Source organism: Schistocerca gregaria, chromosome 3 (assembly GCF_023897955.1).
Source record: "Schistocerca gregaria isolate iqSchGreg1 chromosome 3, iqSchGreg1.2, whole genome shotgun sequence".
In the NCBI taxonomy this organism is placed as follows: Eukaryota; Metazoa; Arthropoda; class Insecta; order Orthoptera; family Acrididae; genus Schistocerca; species Schistocerca gregaria.
This window is the reverse complement of record NC_064922.1, coordinates 270484258-270499708: the sequence shown is the minus strand read 5'-3', so window position 1 is coordinate 270499708 and position 15451 is coordinate 270484258. Positions and strand designations below refer to the sequence as shown.

Sequence of the window (15451 nt, the reverse complement as noted above, 5' to 3'; positions counted from 1 at the left end):
GAACATAGGATATTACCAAGGCTGTTTCAGGATCACTGAGAAATAGTATAGATGGGCATGAAATAGTTAGAAAGTCCATAGATACATACTTTTTTTAATCTATAGAGATATAAACAATTTTGTTCTTTATTTGTTAGTAATGCAGTATAAGTAATTCATCAATGTCAACACTAAGACAGTCATGGACATTAACCAAGTATAAAGTGAAATGAAATAACTATAACCAAGCAGTAGCAGTGGAGTGCTTTAGATAGAAATCATCTCCATGAACTAATAAAATTTTTATTAGAAACAAATCATTATCAGCTTGTATATACAAATACTTAGGTTGTGAAGGAATACACAATATCAACTCATCAAGACTGCACGACAGTGTTCTGGGAAAACAATGACAACTTATGGACTAAAATCTATTTGTTGAACTTTGACTAGTATGCATCCTAAACTACTGTTGTTCATAGAATAAGTAGGATAGGAAAAGACAAAAACAGAATTTCCATAAGAGCAACATGTGCTAGAGGTATATGTGTACTGTCATATGCAAGCAAAGAAGTAGGCCTATACAATGTAGTAAAACTAATGATAAGATTGAATGCATAGAAAAAAAAGTTATACTATAAAGTAAGTTTTAATTACTTACAAAGACTGGTAAGCTGGAGAAACTGAAGTTCTGATAAAGAGAAATCTGGGACAATTGCTCAAACTCATCATTACTATATCTCTCTTCTTCTAAATTTCTTTGTTTATTGCTTCTGAATGATTCTCTGAGTTTCTGAAGTTTTCTTAGGCTGAGGCTAGATTTGTAGCTTTGTCCTCTCAGTGCAAATTCATTGTGTATATCACCATTTTCCAAAGTGTTTTTATAAGCATCTGCTACAGAAAATGAATAATCATCCTGTGGGAGAATCTCATGATTTTCTGTAGGCATATTTTCATAATAATGTTCCTCTGAATCTATGCATTCATTATCACTTGACATTTCAACAGTTCCTCCACTGTAAGTATATTGTCTGCAGTTAGATGTTTCTGACATATTTTCGTAATCATGAGACATTGAATCTTCACACATTTCTGAATCATTTTCAGAATTATCATCATATTCCTGGAGAACAGCTTCTTCACCATTAAAAGAATCCACAGTTAAATCATTGATTGCTTCACAAATTTCATGAGGATTTATGAAAGTTGTTTCAATAACTGCTGCTCTAATGATAGGCATGTTTATTGCTTGCACCAAATCAAACGTATCACAATCAAAATCAGTTTCAAGATATTGTTTTTTAATACCATATTTACTATTACAATCTCTGTCTTTAATAAGGATAATATTTAGTGCCTGAATCAGTTTAAATGAGTCAGATTCCCCAGTTTCAGACCCACTGCCAGTGTCATTAGAGATCACTGGAGTTTGCTGTTGTACTGTGGTTTTGACATCACACTGTTCTTCACTACCATATGAGCTAATGGCTATACTGCTCTCTTTAGTTTGTGTGGCTACAGATTTCTGTTGCTCATGATTACTGCCTGTTTCATCTTCTTCATTTCTATCTATGGCTAGCTGTAGATCTTCATTGTGATGCTTGGAAAATTCAAGCACACAATCCGACAAATGATATGTGCTAAGAAAACTCATATTTGAAACTTCTCTAAAACCTTTTTTTGTGTGTCCCACACTTTCAGTGTTTTGGTCGAAAGTTTCTTGTTTTTTGTATACTTCACTATATCGTGGATAGAACTGAGAGGTATCTAAGAAATCTCCAAAAATTTTTATATGCCTATGATTATCTGCATGAGTTTGTAACATGGTGTGAGCACACTGTCTGTTTGTTATCACTTGTTGATTTTCATATTGGCTTAATGTTGCACCTCTATTTGACAGAGAAGTAAATATATTTACTCTAGATTTTTCAGACATTCCAGGGTTACTCAAATTTTTCACATTTAATTGTATATCACCAGAGATCTTGGATGGTGTGGATAGTTCCTTAAGCCTGAAGTTGTTCCTGGAATTATTTGAGGTAGAGTTACCATTGTGGAAACTTTTTGTTGCAGTTTTAGGCACAGCAATGGTGCTGCTATTTTCAGAATACCCTTGAGTATCACGTTCACTCATACGGGGATGTTCCTGTCTAACAGAGTTTGCATCAGGTGCTACAGATTCCTGTGGTGGCTCTTGCAGATTTCTGGAACAAAAAAATGAAATTTTTGTTATTCGAAGTAGTACTTCAACAATGACACAGTGAAAACATGTTGTTAATCTGGTTATTTGTTCTACATATTATGGACACTGCCACAATGTATAATGTTTTTTACATTTAAGTTGGTGCTGTAGTCCTACTGTTTTTATGGTCCTTGTATGCTGGAAGTATAATAATTACTTACTTTACTTTACATATGGTGAGGGCCTTATCAACCATACACCTGCTCTATGAGCCTCTTCCATTTCTGTGTGTCCAATGCACTGTTTGTCCAGTTGCTGTTGCTGTTCATCCTAGTTGTGTCCTCCCGAATGTTATCCCGCCATCTGACTCTGAGTCTCCCTCCTCCTCTCGTTCCATTTATTGTTCTGCTGAATGCCATTCTAGGTAGTCTGCTCTCTGTCATTCTTGCTATATAGTCTGTCCAATTCAGCCTTCTCCTCTTGAGCACTTAAACGATGTTACGGTGTTTGTACAGCCCTCTTAATTCTTCATTTCTTCTTATTCTCCATTCCATGTTATTTTCGTAGTATACAAGTCCAAAAATTTTCCTTAGCACTTTTCTTTTGAATATTAACAGTTTTTCTTCATCTTTCTTTCTAAATATTAATGTTTCATATCCATATAACATCACAGGTATAATGGTTGATTGATATAAGTGGATTTCGAAGTTACTGCTAAGTGATCTTTTTCTTAGAATTTTGATGAAACTAAAAAGTGTCTTGTTTGCTGTTGATAAATGGGCACCTTTTTTATAACTGTTCTGTTGTTATTACTAAAAATACTTCCTAGGTACTTGAAGTGGTCAACAGTCTTGAAACTGAATCCATCTACAGTCAGAGGTGCATCTTTTCTGGTTTTCTTACTTATGGGCAGGTTTCATTAACATGTAATCCTGTTTTCTCAGCAAGTTTGTGGTAATGTTGCATCATTCTGATTAATTCTCTTTTCGAACTACTTATTAGTGCTACATCATCTGCATAGGCAAGTCTTGTAATGCTCACATCCTGTATCTGGATCCCTTGTGGACTAGTTTTAGAAAATTCTCTAATGATCTTCTCTAGGACAAGGTTAAATAAAATAGGGGAAATGGCATCCCCTTGTCTCAGTCCAGTGTACACCTTAAAATCATCAGTTTCTCCTACTGGTGTCTTTATGTGACATGAAGTTTCATCTATACACATTTTAACTAATCTGATTAATTTTGATGGTATTTTAAATTCCTTTATTATATTTAGAAGTGTATGTTGGTGTATGCTATCATAGGCCTTTTTAAAATCTACGTATAATATGTGGACATCTACATTGAATTCCCATGCCTTCTCAGTTACTTGTCTTAGGGTGAATAAATGATCCAATGTGGATCTATTTCTGCAGAAATGGCATTGGTAGCAGTTCTTCTGTTATTGATATCAGCCTGTTTAATAGGCAGCTCGATAAGATTTTGTAGGTGACATCCAGTAAGACAATTCCTCTGTAGTTATCACAAAGAAGTGGATCATTCTTCTTAAATATGGGGCACACAATTGCAGTTTTCAAATCTGCAATGGCTTCTGTCTCTCAAATTGTTTCTATTAACGGCTGTATTTCTAATTCCAGTTGTGGGCCTCCATTCTTTAATAACTCAGCATATATCTTGTCCTCACCATAAGCCTTGCTATTCTTTAATTTCTTTATTGATTGCTGTATTTCATTTACTGGTGGGGTAGTAACTGTATCAGCTTCATCAATTGTATCAGGTTCTTCCAATTTAAAGTAAGAGTGTGGGTCATTGCAGTTGAGATATTGTGAAAAGTATGTGTTCCATCTTTCTTGTATGTCACTTTTGTTGGTCAATATTCTCCCATACTGATCCTTTACAAACTGTTCCCTTTTATAGAATTTACCAAAGGATTTTTTAATATTTTGATACATCTGCCTTGTCCTGTGATGGAAATCATCCTCTGCTTCTCTGATCTTATTGTTATAGTATTCCCTTTTCTCTTGTCTTGCATTGCATCCTAATATTTTATAAAAACTGCATGACAATTAATATGACTAGGAGACCATAATAACAGCAGTGAAGGTGTAAGTTCTTTACATGTTCCCTAAGTGATTGATTGAATGTAACATGTTGTGTGTCAGTGGAGACCAATTTTGTATCATAGCAAAATTATTGATTGGAAAGGAGTATCAGTAGTCAGTTGCCTAAGCCGGTCAATGACTAACTTGCAACAACATAAAAATGTTTCCGAATAAATATGTGAACTTATGTTCAATTTATTTATTCCACAGAAATATGTGTATTGTGAATATGATTATATGAGATCCGTAACTAACAAGTTTCTTCAAAAATATTTAGACTCAGTTACTTGCCAACAATGAGGACACTGAACTAAGTAACATAGTATGTTATGTATATTTTTGTTGACTGATAGCCTACACAACAGTACTTTGAAGGATATCCCCATTAAGGGGTAAAGCCATTAGATGTAGTCAGTGTAAAATCAAAATGATGGAGTAGTTAGTGCATAGGATGTTGTGAGATTATGTGTTTTGTGACTGGTAGTGTCATAAGGTTCATTTATTTGAAACTTTAGTGAACACAAAACTGTGTTTTCAGTCTGTAATTTCACTGAATTTGATTACCTGGTAAATATAAGTTGTACTCATAAATGGTCAGGATCTATGAAAGTATATCGTAAGTACAACACTTCATACACATTACAAAAATTTTAATTTCAAAATGGCTTAATGCCAGAATCGAACAAACATAAATAAATTCATGTTTATTAATAAACACAGTCAAATATTTGACTGTCAAATCTGAAATGCAAAGTTTTTAAAAATGTCAGATTAAAGCTACCAGCCAACACAGTCACAGATGGAATGTTCAAAACTTTTTTCAGCTGTGAAGATGATTCAGACTGCACATTTTCAAAGAGAGTATTCTAATGACAAGCAAAATTTCAAAACAGAAGTTCTTAATGTTAGGAGACAAAGCCACAGAGATGTAATAGCATCATCAGTGAATGTAAGGCTCACTTCCTGGAAGCTCAGTAACAGATACCATAAACCACCTGTAGATGTGAAACAGTAAGCTGTGAATAACACATGAAGGTCAACTAATACAATGTTCAAGACAATGTGAAATATTTCCAACATATATGCAGTTCCCTCAACTAGCACCAAACTCTCAGGCACATATCTGCATTATTTATTTATTATTAAGTCCTTTAACTCCTTATGTGGAGCATAGGGCTCCAACAAAGGATTGTCATCTTGTTCTGTCTCCTGCTAGTATTTTCACTTTCTCCTAGCCTATTCCTTGCTGTTGGCCTTCGGCTTCAGCTAAAAATCCTGCCACTGCCCTGCCTCTATATATTGGAACTAGCTTGCTTTACAGTACAGCACTTGGACGCCCTCGACAGAAATGCAGACCGCCACACAAATGACCAGAAACAAAACACAGTTACAAATTATAGCCCACAACACAAAATTATATGTGAATGGGGTTAAATGTATGGGCATTAAAATATACAACCACCTCCCAACAGACATAAAAACAAGCAAAAACCCAAAAACAATGAGAATTAAATTAAAGGAGTTGCTACTGAATCACTGTTTCTAATCCGTACATGAATTTCTTGAAACAAAATTTTAATTACTTGCAATAAGCTATTTATTCAGTTGTAGATGTTTCTACTTAGTAAGATAATTTAATTATTGTATCTTATCTATATTCTGTCTGCATCTCATATATGTATTCTACTATGTGAACTATGTACCACAGTATTTTAATTACTTGTTATAAGCTGTATATTCACTTGTAGATAGTTATACTTAGTAATATAATTTAATTATTGTTTGTTACTCATATTCTGTCTGTATCTCTTATATATATTCTGCTATGTGCAGTACGCACCACCGTCATCTCTCATCACACACCACCTTTTTTATATTTTGTCTATATATTCTATATGTATTCTGCTATGTGTGTTATGTGCCACTACTGTCATTTCTCATCATATACCATGATAACATAATTTCTCAAATTGACTTGTCCTGTATCATGATGTGCTTTGCTGTACAAATTGTATGATCTACAGGACCAATAATAAATCAAATCTCCACATCATTTTGGGCCTGCCTAGTCTCCGTCGTTCCTGCGACATCCAATAAAGTGCTTCTTTCATTTGGTCTCCTAAGTGTATGTTCTAATCATCTTCATTTCCTGTTCTTATTTGCAGCTCAGTTGGCTTCTGGCCAGTTCTCTCCCAGAGTATTTGGTTTGGCCATCATACCGAAAGGATGTTCCTCAGACATCTGTTACTGAATGTCCTCAGCTTATAGATTAGCTGGTTTGTCACTTTCCATGTCTCACATTCATATAGAAGTGCAGATTTTACATTACTTTCAAATATCTGCAAGTTGGTCTTCATTGTTATTTCCTTCAATCGTCAGGTAGAGTGGAGGTTTGTAAAAGCACCTTTGGCTTTGCTGATGTGGCTGTTAATGTCCTCTGTAGCCCCACCACATAGTGTAATCATGTTTCCAAGGTAGCAAAACTTACCCACCCTTTCAATTAACTGGCTACCAAGTTTAAGCTCTGCGGTGTTGCTATCATTTAGCCACATGTCTTTTGTTTTTTGGGCATTAATTTTCAAACCAACTTTCTTCATTACACCTTTCAGATCTTTTAGTTTCTCTTTCATGTTGTTGAGGCTGTGGGCTAGACGGCAAAGGTCATCTGAAAAATCTAGGTCTTCTAGATGTGTTCCATTGCTCCATTTTATTCCCTTCACTTTATCCATTGTTTGCATCATTACAAGATTCAGATTAAATAGTATCAATGAGAGCATGCACCCTTACTTAACTCCTGCTTTCACTACTATTAGATCTGAAAGCAGGGATTGATGTTAAAGCTGGCACATATTTTCATACATACATTTGACAAGAGCAATTATTTTCTTATGAATTTCAAAAGTTTGCAGTGAGTTCCATATTTTTGTTCTAATTATACTGTCAAAGGCCTTTTCAGAGTTTACAAACAGCATGTACAGCAGTGACTGGTATTCATATGAATGTTCAGCTACTACTCTATTCTCAAGTTGTTTATCTGATCAATGCAGGAGTGACCTTCCCTGAATCCTGGTTGTTCTCTTCTTATTTTCTTGTCTACATGTGTTTTTATCCTATTTAGGATTATTCATGGGAGGATCTTGCTTGAGACTGACAGCAGCGTGATGTCTCTCCAATTAACACAAACCGATAGGTCTCCTTTCTTGGGGAGCTTGATGAGCATGCCTCTGTTGCAATCATTTGCTACTTTTTCATTCATCCATATGGCTGTTAGGAGTGGACTAGCATAGTGAGACAGATAGATGAGTAAGTCACTCATCAGTTTTCAAGTAAACACAACAAAAAATTGTATGGGCATTATTGTGCACATGTAGAAAACTATCTTCACATACCTTTTACCAGAAGATAAATATGGATTTCCATTTTCATCATCCATTAATTTGTCAGAAAGACATTTATTTTCTTGAAATACTCTGTCAGCATACAACTTGCACTTTTTTATCAGTTCTTTGTTGAAACCGTATGCTGTAGAATGCATTGCAGTTATTTTTGAAACTAGCTTGCAACACTCTTCTTCCACCTGTAATACAATACGTATTTCCAGCTTAATTCAAGAGATTTCTGTTATTTATTTCATATGTAAGGTTTCCTTCTATTATGAGTTTCAATGTTTATGCAAGCAATATTATATTATGCTCAAAAGATACTTCTGTTTGTAACATTTATTGGTAAGTAATTAATATGAGTACACATTCATACTATAATAAGATCATTAATACAGTGTACATGACATTTTATGTATGCTTATTGATTATGATGTTTCTTGCTTGCAGAGAAAGTTGACTAAAACATTACTGGTAGCAATAAAAAGGCCTTATATCTAAAGTCTGGTTGATATTAGAATTTTTTCTGGCACATGACGTTGGCTTTAACTCTAAAATGGTTTTGTTTATGTGAAAAATAAGCAACGTTTTCCTTTAGTTGAGACTCTATATTAAGCTGTAGGTGACCTCCTAAAACTAACCAAAGTAAAGCAAGAAAAAAGTATATCCAACAAGTTGATGCTAGCTAATTTGAATAAAAAACACAAACATGAGAGTGAGGGCGAGGGGGAGGAGAAGAAGGAAGAAAAGAAAAACGAGTAATTATAACTAATAACCACAGTTCATGAATAAGTTTCTAATGGGTATACACTGAAATATCTGTTATTGAGCTGAATTTTCATTAATATTTATCTCCAGAACTTTGATTGATGACAAATGCCAGTGCAAATACTGATGATGACAGACAAGGATAGTGTAGGCAGTCTGTTTAGTAGACCTTTTGAAATTTATAAGTGTATTGCCAATGAAACACAGTCTCCATTTTACATTCCTTACAACATTATCTGTGTAATTGTTGCAATTTCAGTTGTTTGTAATTGTAATTCCTAGGTACTTAGCTGAATTGAGAGCATTTAGAGTTGAGTTATTTCTATTGAAACTGAAATTTTATGGATTCCTTTTAGTACTCATGTGGATGCTCTCACACTTTTTATTGTTCAGCCTCAATTCCCAATTTTCACACCATACAGAAATCTTATCTAAATCATTTTGCATTTGGTTTTGATCTTCTGGTTGGTTGCTTGGAAGATTTGGGAGAGGGAATAAAACAGTGGGGTCATCTTTCCTTTCAAAGGAACCATCCCAGCATTTGCCTGAAGCACTTTAGGGAAACCGCAGAAAACCTAAATCAGGATGGCCAGATGTGGGTTTCAACTGTTGTCCTCCTGAATGCATGTCCAGTGTGCTAATCGCTGTGCCACCTTGCTCTGTTTTTGATCTACTGATGGCTTTGCTAGATGGTAATCGACAGCAGCATCTGCCAATAATTTTCTCTTAATTTATTTGCATAGATTAGAAACAGCTGAGGGCCTCTAACACTTCCTTGGCAAATGCCAGCTATCACTTCTGTTATACTCTATGACTTTTCATCAGTTCTTACGAACTACAGTCACATAGTTTTGAAAATCGTAACTAAATTCCCATACTCACATTACCCTCTCTGCCAGAGGGCAGTGAAGTGGTGGCAGTAATAGTCTCAGTACAGTAGCTTGTGTTTGTCTTTTTAAAAAGTTCTATAGCACAAATCCTTGTCTAAAACACAACAGGGCACATTTTCTTTATTTTTATCTATTTTTCCATTCTAATTTTGGTAGAGCAATGGATTGCTGTGTGCGGATGTAGGAGGAGCTGCACTTTGAGAACAAGATGCTGTTGGCCACAGTCATCCATATGCAGGCTGCCACTTTGAGGTGCAATAGTGGTAGGGAAACAAGTGAGTTTTATAGGACATCAAAAGTTTGCACATGGGCTCCACTGCTGGGGCTGTTTCCAGCAGGCAATCTGCTCTCTCCACAGGTTTCAGCACTTGAAGTGCACTGGGGACAAGCTATCCCATCCATTCGCCCTTCATGTGGACAGATGGCAGCTCCTTTAACACCATCTGAGCAAGCATATGGGGGAATGGGTTTACTAGGAATTGGGGCTACAATTTTCAGTGCATTATGGTGTTCCTTAAGGAAATAGCATCCAATACTGGACAGAAGTCACTTTGTATTTCTGCTGGGTTGTGGGAGGGGGGGGGGGGGGGGGAGGGTGGCAGCGTTTCATCCAAGATGTGGAGAAGACCCTTCTGGCAGCTACTGAGTATACAGTGTGCAGCCATCTGTAAGTTTTGGCTCATGCCAGCACCAATGACATCTGTTGCTGGGTTCTGAGGTCATCCTCATTTCATATTGGTGGCTGATAGAAGTGATGAAGACAGATGGCCTTGCTTGTGGGGCACAAGCAGAGCTTAAAAATTTGCAGCATCAATCCAGTATTGACTGGCATCCATAGGTCTGGAGACGAACAGAGGATCGCAACCAGAGCTCCATCGATTCTATATGGTCTTGGCTCTGGATTTGTGTACCTGCTGTAGATAGTATACAAGGGTCATTCAATAATTAAAGAGGCAAACTGGTCTGAAGAAAAAATGTTTATTTTTACAAAACCAAAATTTTTCTACTTTTCAACGTAATCCACCTGAACATTTATGAACTTGTTCCAGTGGGCTACAGACCTCTTTATCTTGATGTGTGAACCAATATCTAACAAAATTTTTTCATGTCCTCATTGTCCTGGAACCTCTTCTCATGTAATGCCTCCTTCAGTGCACCAAGTAGAAATCACGAGGTGCTAAATCAGGACTGTAAGGGGGCTGGGCTAATTGAGCAATATGAGCACGTGCATAGTCTTGCTGGAGAATCACACCTCTCTCCTGAGATCCACGATGTCCCTCTCTAAGGCTGTCTTCAGCTTGTTTACGAGCAAATCTGAGTACTATTGGTTGTTCGTTGTACACTGCTCTTCGAGATAATCACAAAAAACTGGACCTTCAGCATCCCAAAACACTGTCAGCATGACTTTTCCTGCTGATGCTTGGGTTTTGAATTTTTTATTGACAGGTGAGTTGGTGTGCTTCCACTCCATGCTTTGTCTTTTTGGTTCTGGCTCATGATAGTCAACCCAAGTTTAATCACAAGTTAAAAATTTTGTTGAGGAAGTGCTCACTTTCTCTTTCATAACGTTCTTTTAGCTTTGTGCACACTCTCAACCTTGTTTCGTTGGAAGCCACGTCAACTCCTTTGGGATTCATCTTGCACATGTTTTGCGGTACTTCAGCTTGTTACAGATAATGTTATGAACTGTACCAGTACTAACTTGAACCCTATCAACTATCGTTTTCACAGTTACAAGGCGGTCGGCACGAAAATGTCATCAATTCGACTTTTAAGTGGGGGAGTTGAAACTACAACTGGTCGACCAGAATGCTGTTCGGAGCTCACTGGGTCGCGCCCATTTTTGAACTGCCCTACCCACTTTTAAAACTTTGCTCGATTCATACAACCTTCATGAAAAACTTTAGCAATTCTAGAGTATATATTCACTGGTTTCTCGCCTTCAGTAAATTAAAAAAGGACAACAGAACATTGTACAAATAATGTGGTCTTTTCAAGTGGACTCACGATCTTGAAACATATTTTTGAGATAACAAACAAAACAGTGTTGATACATCAGCTGATCACGGCTCATCCCAGTGATGCCAACTTAAAGCCATAAAAGTACCAAACTTGCCCAACTAATAGTTTTTTCCCCCAGACCAATTTGTCTCTTTGATTACTGAATGACCCTCGTAAAATTTTGGTAGTCTCCTTGAGACCGGTACATCAGGAGTGCGCCACACAGAGGTAGCAGCTACTCAGGCTGCGTATTGTATTTGTTGAGTGCATATACTGTTTCTCTTTCAGGCTAGGTAATTGTTTGGAGGTTCTCTGATGCATGTTCACCAGTCGATACACAGAGAGCGTAAATCGCATCACATATAAAGCAAAGACAGTTTCACCGTAGAGATTTAACAGTAAATTGTCAAAGCATTTGTAATGAAGTCCCTGAATTTTCCGCACTCCAGGCATTATACCTGGAACTCAGAGACAAATGAAATCTGAGGTAAAATTCTTCGAAATATTTAAGGAGGCATGGAACATATAACGGAAACACTGGTTAGACGTCTCAAGGAGAGGGAATGTTCATTAAAACTGATCAAAATACATACATAAAAAAGTCTTGCATCACCTCCATTCTCAGAGTTCCGGAACCTGTACAGAAAATTGGAATAGAGATCAACATAAACATCAATTCCGCTCTTTTTATTGCTCATGAGAACCACACATTGCACATTCTACCACCAAACAGCGAGACCTTCAGAAGTAGTGGTCCAGATTGCTGTACACACCAGTGCCTCTAATACCCAGCAGCACGCCCTCTCGCATTCATGCATGCATGTATTCATCATGGCACATTATCCACAAATTCATCAAAGCACGGTTGGTCCAGATTTTCCCTCAATGGCCATTCAGTGTAGATACCTCAGGTTAGTTAGTGGGTCACATAGTCCATAAACAGCTCTTTTCAATCTATTCCAGGCATGTTCGACAGGGTTCATGTCTGGAGAACGTGCTGATCACTCTAGTCGAGTGATGTCCTTATCCTGAAGGAAGTCATTCACGAGATGTGCATGATGGGAGCACGAATTGTCGTCCATGAAGACCAATGCCTTGCCAATATGCTGCCGATACAGTTGCACTATTGGTCGGAGGATGGCATTCATGTATCATACAGTCGCTACGGCACCTTCCATGATCACCAGCAGTGTACGCCGGCCCCACATAATGCCACTCCAAAACAGCAGGGAACCTTCACCTTGCTGCACTCGCTGGACAGTGCGTCTAAGGTGTTCAGCTTGACTGGATTGGCTTCAAACACGTCTCTGATGATTGTCTAGTTGAAGGCATATGCAATCTCATTGGTGAAGAGAACGTGATGCCAATCCTGAACGGTCCATTTGGCATGTTGTTGATCTGTACCACGCTGCAAGAGTCGTGGTTGCAAAGATGGACCTCGCCATGGATGTTGGGAGTGAAGTTGCTCATCATGCAGCCTATTGCACACGACATCCTGTGGCTGCACGAAAAGCATTATTCAACATGGTGGCGTTGCTGTCAGTGTTCCTCCGAGCCATAATCCATAGGTAGTGGTCATCCATTGCAGTAGTAGCCCTTGGGCGGCCTGAGCGAAGCATGTCATCGACAGTTCCTGTCTGTATCCCCTCCATGTCTGAACAACATCGCTTCGCTTCACTCTGAAACACCTGGACACTTCCCTTGTTGAGAGCCCTTCCTGGCACAAAGTAACAATGCGGAAGTGATCGAACCGTTGTATTGACCATCTAGTCACGGTTGGACTCCTGCCTGGTGGAATGACTAGAACTGATCGGCTGTCAGATCCTCTCCGTATAATAGGCGCTGCTCATGCATGGTTGTTTACATCTTTGGGCGGATTTAGTGACATCTCTGAACAGTCAAAGGGATTGTGTCTGTGATACAAGATCCACAGTCAACGGCTATCTTCAGGGGTTCTGGGAATTGGGGTGATGTAAAACTCTTTTTTATGTGTATATCATTTACATCGAGGTCGAGATTGTGCCTGACTGCATAGTGATCTAGATGCGAGTAATCGGTTTAAGTGAACACAAGTTATTCACCAGATGTGTTTGCCAGCCACCATAATCTGCTGTAACAATTGTAGAAGCATTCAGAGAAAGTGAACGCTCAGTAGTGCGGAAGTTCCCCAACCATGCACTATTGGTTGGTGGCGACTTTAACTTACAAATATAGATTGTGACATATATGGACAAAATCTTGTTAAGTAGTTCTGAACATATTTGTCGAAAACTGTCTTGAGCAGCTAGTTCGACAATCCACTTGCAATGGAAATGTTTTAGACCTTGGAGCTACAAACAGACCTGAGCTCATCGACAGTGTCAGTACAGAGGTAGGGATTAGTTATCACGAGGTCATGATAGTGCGGATGGTAACTTAATAAATCCATCAAGAAGGCTAGGAGAGTGGCTATGCTGGGCAGCGCAGGCAAGCAGTTGTTAGCATCCTACTCAGAAAATGAATTGACATCATTTAGTTCCAATATTATGGACGTAGAGAAATTATGAGCAACAAAATTTAAACTGATTGCAAATCTGGAAAAGTGTGTGCCAAGTAACTGTTTTGAGGAGTGAAGACATCGAAAAAGCTTCTGTCTACAAATCAACACGGACTTAGCGAGCTTTGCTTGAACAAATTTCAGCTTGCCCTTTCCTCACACAACATGGTGCGAATCATTGATGAAGAGGAACAGGCAGATTCTTTATTCCTAGATTTTTGCGTTTGACACAGTGCCCCACCTCAGACTGTCTAAACATATGGAATAGGCTCTTAGATTTGCAAATGGCTGGAAACATTTCTACGAGTAAGCAATAGAATCTAGGCATTGTCCTCGACTGCCAAAACTCATCAGAGGCGGGGATATTGTTAGGAAGGCCCTACGTAAGTGTGATACGATCAATCTTGTACCCCGTATACATAAACTACCTGATGGGTATGATGAACAGCAATCTGCAACTGTTTGCTAATGACGCCATAGTGGATGGGGAAGTGTTATCATTGACTGATTGTAGGGGGATAAAAAAATGTGGACTAACTCATGGTGTTCCACAGGCCTCCATTTTAGGTCCCTTTCTTTTTTTGATCTCCATTAATGATTTCCCATCACACGTTAGGGATTCTGAACCAGTACTGTTTGCAGATGACACCAGTCTATTGATTGAAGGGAATAATGAAGAAAATCTTACTGCATCTACAAAAGATATTACAAAAGGAGTGTCTCAATGGTTTACCAGAAACAGGCTAATAGTTAATCCCCAAAAAACGGTACTCATGAATTTCCACACTGATCAAAATAAAAATCCGGCACAACCTGTAATATGTATAGATAACCAAAACATTAGTTCTGTCAATGAAACTCAATTTCTTGGGATTCATATCCAGGAAAATCTTAAATGGAACACTCATGTCACAGCCCTAAATTCAAAACTAGCAAAAATGAGCTATGTGGTAACAATTCTCTGTAACAGTACTAGTGCAGAAACAGTTAGGACTGTATACTTTGCTCGTGTACATTCAATACGGAAGTATGGTATCATTTTCTGGGGAAATGTACATCAAGCCATAACAGTTTTCAGGAAACAAAAGGCAATTATAAGAATAATGAAACAAGTGAGCAGCAGAAAATCATGCAAACCTTTCTTTAAAGATCTAAAGATTCTACCCCTTCCCTGCATATATACTGGAAGTAGTCATACATGTCAAAAAAAGCATACTGAGGAAAGAAAATCTTTTTCCTCAAAACAAAAGTGTCCATGATTACAGTTCCAGGTCAGACAGTGACATACATGTCAATCATTGTAACACCACATTATGCCAAAAAGGTGTATATCATGCAGGAACAAAAATTTACAACAGATTACCAAGACATATGAAATCTCTTACTGAACTACAAAGCTTTAAAAAGTCTGTGACATCCTACCTTCTGAAAAACTGCTACTATTCAGTCTCACAGTATCTTATGCAAGAAAAAATGTAATTTGTATCTTTAACTGTAGAAATAAGTTATAAATATACAGTATTTCAAAAAATTGTAATTATTAACTGTATAGATCCAATTTGTCATAAAAATTTATAAAATTAATGTTTGACATTTGAAAATCCAGTAGCTAAA

The 15451-nt window shown here is 37.6% G+C and overlaps 1 protein-coding gene across 3 annotated transcripts in view; it reads right to left on the bottom strand.

Annotated features, from left to right (window-relative positions):
- Nucleotides 1–15451, bottom strand: part of LOC126355468 (uncharacterized) — a 190702-nt gene that overhangs the window by 60518 nt on the left and 114733 nt on the right. For all 3 annotated transcript variants that reach the window (XM_050005783.1, XM_050005784.1, XM_050005786.1), the window contains 2 exons: nt 7652–7839; nt 641–2183 (listed from right to left, as the gene is read on the bottom strand). In XM_050005783.1, coding sequence (XP_049861740.1) covers nt 641–2183; nt 7652–7839 — 1731 coding nt within the window. The remainder of the gene's footprint in view (nt 1–640; nt 2184–7651; nt 7840–15451) is intronic.